The 6,591-nt window shown below is 44.3% G+C and overlaps 1 protein-coding gene across 1 annotated transcript; it reads left to right on the forward strand.

The window, feature by feature from the left end:
* The first annotated feature begins 3,315 nt into the window (after positions 1-3,315).
* LOC120546666 lies at positions 3,316-6,224 on the forward strand. The gene is made up of 2 exons (XM_039781786.1): positions 3,316-5,179; positions 5,434-6,224. Exon 1 carries the CDS (start codon positions 3,573-3,575, stop codon positions 4,614-4,616), a length of 1,044 nt encoding a protein of 347 aa, XP_039637720.1. The 5' UTR covers positions 3,316-3,572; the 3' UTR covers positions 4,617-5,179; positions 5,434-6,224.
* The last annotated feature ends 367 nt before the right edge of the window (positions 6,225-6,591 follow it).

Below are 6,591 nucleotides of genomic sequence, written 5' to 3' on the forward strand. Positions count from 1 at the left end.
GGCGGCGGCCCCGGCCCAAGGTCAGATCTGCACCTCCCCTCCCAAAGCCCCCAGACCTTAAACTAGTTGGCCCGCATTTAGAGAGGGAATGTGTGGGCACAAAGGAAGAGACCCTCAACAGTGATATTGAGCAACATTACATAAGAGCATGTGCAGCAGCTCCCACTGGTGCTAAAGTAATAGTGCAAAACACACAGAGAGGTGGGACCCTATGATGAACTCTTTTACACCTCTGTCACCATAAACAATGTTTTCCAGGTCCAGGGGATGCTTGACTCTGGTTCCATGGCCTGCACGCTAAGTGAGCAAGCAGAGCAAAAGATGTTGAATGAGCTCCCAGAACCCATTCCATTGACTCAGGAGGTGGTGTTGGTAGGCTGTGGTGGGTCACTGAGCCGACCCAAGTGCATGTATGAAGTGGAGATGGAACTGTACGGAGAGCGTGCATCGTGCCTGTCCTTGTGGTGCCTGGTCAACGTGATGACCTGATCATCGGCACCAATGTCATCAGATTTCTGATGCACCAGCTCAAAATAACCAGTGACTATTGCCTTGTGTCCAGTGGCAATCTTCTTCCTGAGTGTGAACGGTTTCGAACCTCATGGCAAATTCATCCAGGTGGAGAGGCAAGGAGCTTCCAGACAGAATCGGCACTGTTAAGCTCCAGCAGTCTGTCACCCTGCTGGCAAGACAAGAACATCTAGTCTGGGGAAAATTGCCGTAATGTTTCCCATGTCACCAGGCAGCACAGTGGTAGTTGAGCCCACCACGTCCAGATCCATGCCTCGTAATATCATGGTGGGCGTTATCACACCTTTATGGGCGATAGATGGGTTCCTATGAAAGTCACCAACATGTCAAACAAACCCATCACATTGAAAAGAAACAGTAAACTGGCAGATGTGTCTCCTTGTGTAGCTGTGGAAGATTTTGAGGTTTTCCAGGGCACCAGCCAACCTGAAAGAGACACACCAAAGACAAAGCCTGATACTGCCAGATCCACAGACTTAAAACAGCGACTGCAACAGGTTGGGCTCAATGATATTGATGTTGATCAGTGCCATGCTGGTCAAGTGGGCAGAGAGAAGCTGGTTGATCTGCTTGAAAGGTACAATGACATTTTCTCCAAACACGCACTGGACTGTGGTGAGGCGAAAGGCTTTGTACATCGTATTCGACTCACTGATGAAAGACCTTTCCGCCTTCCCCGGCGTGTGGTACCACCAGCCCATTATCAGAAATTGCGACAGGTTCTGTCTGAAATGGAAGAACAGGAGATAATAAGGAAATCAGTGAGTGAATATGCTTCTCCCCTGGTTTTGGTGTGGAAAAAGGATGGCAGTTTGAGGCTCTGCACCGACTTCAGGTGGCTGAATGCAAGGACTTTCAAGGATGCGCACCCATTACCACACCAGTCAGACTGTCTAGCAGCCTTGGGTGGAAACACCTACTTCAGCACCATGGACTTGACCTCTGGCTTCTACAACATACCGATGGCAGAGGATGACAAGAAGTACACAGCGTTCACGACCCCAGTGGGACTGTATGAGTACAACAGGATGCCACAGGGCCTGTGCAACAGTCCTGCTTCATTCATGAGAATGATGCTCAGCATATTTGGTGATCTGAACTTCAGCAGTCTGTTGTGTTACCTTGATGATTTGCTGGTCTTTGCTGCAACTGAAGAAGAGGCTTTGGAGAGACTTGAGGTTGTTTTCCAGCGGCTCAGGCTTCACCACCTCAAACTGAGCCCTAAGAAATGCCACTTGTTGAGATCTTCAGTCAAATTTCTTGGTCACATTATAGATGGCAATGGAGTGGCTGTGGACCCGGCAAAAATTGAGGTTATATCTAAAATGTCAAAAGCAGACCTGATGGAGGATGATGGCTGCACACCATCAGTAAAGAGGATAAAATCCTTTCTGGGAATGGTGTTCTATTACCAACATTTCATTCCTAACTGTTCTTCGATAGCCAAGTCATTGTTTGCTCTCACTGCTGGACAAAAGAAACGTGGAAAAGTCAGAACAAGTTCCAACGGTGGCTCATTCAGGAAGCTCAGACCCTCTGATTGGACAAATGAATGTGACGTGGCTCTCAGTAACCTGAAAGATAGTCTTTTGAACTGTGTTGTTCTTTCACACCCAGATTTTTCTCAGCTTTCCTTCTGTCCATCGATGCATCTCTGGATGGGTTAGGAGCTGTGTTATCACAAATACCAGCTGGTGAAACCAAAGCACGCCCTATCGCTTTTGCCAGTAAAACCCTGAGCAGTTCTCAAAGGAAATATCCGGCTCATAGGCTAGAATTTCTGGCCCTGAAATGGAGTGTGTGTGAGAAATTCAGCCATTGGCTAAGAGGTCACTCTTTCACAGTATGGACTGATAACAACCCTCTAACTTACATCATGACGAAACCTAAGCTCGATGCTTGTGAGCAGCGCTGGGTGTCCAAACTCGCCCCTTACACATTCGACCTGAGACACATACCTGGGACCAAGAATGACGAGACGCACTCAGCCGGACCCTTTGCGAAAACAATCAGTCACAGGGTGATCACAGAGCAGTACACTAACCTTCTTGCTGAGGCTGAGGGTGTGAGTCATGATGGCATTCAAGATACCTTCAGATTAAAGGTTCAGTGTCAACATGTGAAGAAATCAACCTATAAGGGAATGAAGCTGCAATCTGACTCCTTCAAGTGCCACTGTGATGTTGGGTCTGTTAAGGCTCTCATGGGGGTTCACGACCATTGGGAAGTTGCTGCTGAGACAAGAGCTGTGGAGTTAATTCAGTCTGTTCAGGATCTGTCATCGCCAGGGCAAGACACCCTCCCCTATGTTCACATTAGAGGACCTCCCAGCGCAGCCGGGAACTAGACCCCTCCATCTCGGTTATCATGCCATTTGTCATAGCGGAAGGCGGTCCCTCCAGGCGTGAAAGAGCTAAATGTGACGCAAAAGTGATGGTGCTCCTCAAACAGTGGGAGAGATTGAAAGTTCAAAATGGTGTCCTCTACCGGGTTACTAAGGACCACATCAGCAAACAAAAGAGACACCAGTATGTTCTACCTGACAGCCTCAAAGAAAAAGCATTGCAAGGCATTCATGATGCTGCTGGACATCAAGGGCAGGCAAGGACCCTGCATCTAGCACGGCAGCGGTTCTTTTGGCCTAAGATGGAGTTTGACGTGAAGGAGTATGTCAAGTGCTGTCAAAGGTGCATCCTGGCTAAAACACCAGATCCCTCTGCTCGAGCCCCACTTGAAAGTATCAGAACGTCTGCTCCTATGGAGCTAGTGCGGCCTGGATTTGGAGTGCAGAGGACAGTAAGCAACACTCATTGGATGTTCTTGTGGTGACAGACCATTTTACCAAGTTGGCTCATGCTTTCCCATGCACCAATCAAACTGCAAAACAGGTGGCCAAGAAGTTGTGGGACTGTGTTTTCTGTGTGTATGGGTTTCCTGAACGTGTCCACTCTGATCAGGGAGCCAATTTTGAAAGTGAGCTCATAGCAGAACTGCTCAGGCTTTCCGGTGTCTCCAAATCCCACACTACTGCATATCATCCCATGGGAAATGGAGGAACTGAGAGGTTTAATCGAACGCTTGGAAGCATGCTGCGATCCCTTCCCCTTAAAGAGAAACATAAGTGGCCTCAACAGATACAGACATTGACATTTGCTTATAATGCGACAGTACATGAAACCACAGGATACGCACCGTTCCAGCTTATGTTCGGTCGCATTCCAAGACTCCCTGTGGACATGATGTTCAAGCAAGTGTTGCATGATCCAGTGGTTGTTGATTACAAAAGCTATGTGAAAACACTAATGTCCCATCTTCATGAAGCAGCCAGAATTGCTCAAACACATGCTGTCAGAGAACAGGATAAACAGGCACAGGGCTACAACAGGAAGGTGAAAGGCACCCATCTGAACATAGGAGACAGCGTACTTGTGGCAAACAAAGGAGAGAGAGGAAAGAAGAAGCTGGCTGACAAATGGAATGCAACGGTGTACACAGTCAAAGACCGAAACTTGCAGACACATACATACAAGCTGGAGGATGGAACAGGCAGCACGAAAGTAGTGCACCGTAATCTCCTCTTGGACATCAGTTTCCTACCTGTGGGGACACCTGGAGAGGAATTGTGTGATGATGGGTCAGAGGAAAGACCTTGTGTAAATGACTCATTGGACTCGTTAGTGGAGGAGGATTCAGCAAGCAGAACCAGTGCATGGATAATGAATGGATCAGAGGACACACGGAGTCAGGAGACACTGAGCGAAGGGCTGTTGGACCAGTCAAGTCAGGAAGCTTCAGAGTTGGACTATGAAGGGCAGTCTGCGGATCACATCCAGGGCTCTCAATGTGACCAAAGCCACGCAGGCAGAGACTTTGATCTGGACAGTTTAGTTGCAGAACCTGCTTCAGACTTACTCTCCACTCAGTCACACTCAGCAGACACAGAGCAGGTAGTCAGGACTCGAGCAGGTAGGGTCAGTAAAAGAGTTAATCGACTCATTGAGTCTATGGTTCAAAAGCCTCTTGGCATCAGGGACTTAGCAGTTTCTGTTCGCAGAAAGTCTCAGTCACTTCTAACATTGTTTTAGAGGGGCAGATATGTTTGTTTACTTTACATGTGTACTTGTCGATATGCATTTGAAGGATGTTGTGATTAATGTAATGTATATTAAGTGTGTAATGTACATTGAAGTGACCAGATGTTTGTATGGTGTAAAAGGCATCATATTAATCTAGGAAGGGGCTAAGGCTTGATCACCCTTGGTTCCCTCTGAGCCGTTACTAGGCAGCTAATACAGCTGATGTCAGAGTTTAGAACTCTTCAGTGAACCCTGGTCAGGTTTTCACACTCAGTGTTCATCTCCCGATGTTGCCATTTGCTTATCCTGAAGGTATGGTTTGGATTTTGGTGAAATCTAGGAGGGGTGGATGTAACCGATGTGTTCTAACTGTTATATTTCACCAAAAATCCATGTTCGTTGATATTTTGTTATTTATTTTCATATAAATCTGGTTTTGTGTGTATTTATTTTGGGGAGTTTTTATTTTGTTAATTTTATTCTGGCGGTGTGACCAGTTTCCTGTTGGTGATGTCACTTCCTGTGTTGTCGGCGCTATTCTCCTCAGTAGCGGTACGCTGTGATGAGGAGAGGTAAGACAATCGGAGCGCTCTGGTTCAAAGTGACTTAAAACATGTTAAAACCGTTAAGTAGAGGTTCTTGCTACACTTTAACTGTCACGAGCTTTGTCCTTTGTTATGGCGATATTTGTTTGAATGTGTACATACAGTTTTATTGTGTGCGGCACTTTTGTGTGAGATGCTAGCTCGCTTCTCTCAGGCTAGCTTAATGAAGAGCACACGTGTGGATTCTTATGTGCTGGCTCTTTTCTCCCTGTCATTTGAAGGTGTGCGTGTGGGAATCCAGAGCTGCTGTACTGATAAATGTGTGTTGTACACAGGTATGTGAGTACTCCCCTTGTGTTTTGTGATGAAAATGTTATTTTTATATATATAGTTTTTTTGTTTGTTCATTTTTATATTTTACATTTATTAATGAAATATAAAAATTGCAGTTGGTATGTGGGGAAATTGTTTTGATTCTATAATGACATTTTGACTATACGATCACATTGAAATGTATTTTGTTACATTATTTGAATAAGAACACTGCACGTGTTCCTCAGTAGCGGTACGCTGTGATGAGGAGAGGTGTGCGTGTGGGAATCCAGAGCTGCTGTACTGATAAATGTGTGTTGTACACAGGTATACAAAATAAACCCCCTGTCCAACTGGCAAAGCAGAAGATGTCTGTCGTCCATTACTACACATACTGAGATTAAGGGAGTGTCAGGCCAGACCGGCTACACACTGATACACTGTTTGGTTGTTTTTTGCTATTAGGGACAATTGATAATGTGATATGTTTCCCATATCAGGTAACAAATTGGATAAATAGACGTCAAATTAGAAATACTTAGGTTTGCTCTATAGGCCTAAGAAACTTTTATTCATAATGATTTTTAGAACTACCAAACAGTGATTAGGATAGCTTTGGGTTGCAAACTAGAGATAAAAAGAAAATAAACATGTTTTTGTTTAATTCGTCTTAGGTTATTGGTTATATTGAAACCAATACAGGTTGATATGAGATTTCAGCCTGAAAGCAGTTTTAATATCATACTCTAGTGAGTTCTTGGGTTGCTATATCACAAATTGCTTAAAATTATTAATTAAGTTGAGGTTGAAAACATTTTATGTTGGTAATTCCCTTTTCTTTTAAAGAAATGATTATCATTTATATGTGCTGCGTTTTTGAGTCATGAGCTTATCATGCCTCAAATAGAAGGGATATAGTAGCAATAATAAATAAGGTGTTCACATCATTTTTTTATTTAAAAAATAAGAACATTTAGTTTTGTTTTGATTGACTTTCACTATTTGCAGGAACATAACCTTTAAAAGTAATCTAAAAGAGAACAGTTACAAAACCAAATTTTTTAGCACAATTTGTATGGATTTTATAGAGTTAAACCAGCATAAGGGAAATAAATGCTGTTTTATAA

The sequence above is a fragment of the Perca fluviatilis genome, chromosome 18 (assembly GCF_010015445.1).
Source record: "Perca fluviatilis chromosome 18, GENO_Pfluv_1.0, whole genome shotgun sequence".
NCBI lineage: Eukaryota > Metazoa > Chordata > Actinopteri > Perciformes > Percidae > Perca > Perca fluviatilis.

Excerpts from the sequence above, each read along its gene's own strand:
- LOC120546666 (XM_039781786.1), top strand. The coding sequence starts at position 3,573 with ATGGGAAATGGAGGAACTGAGAGGTTTAATCGAACGCTTGGAAGCATG.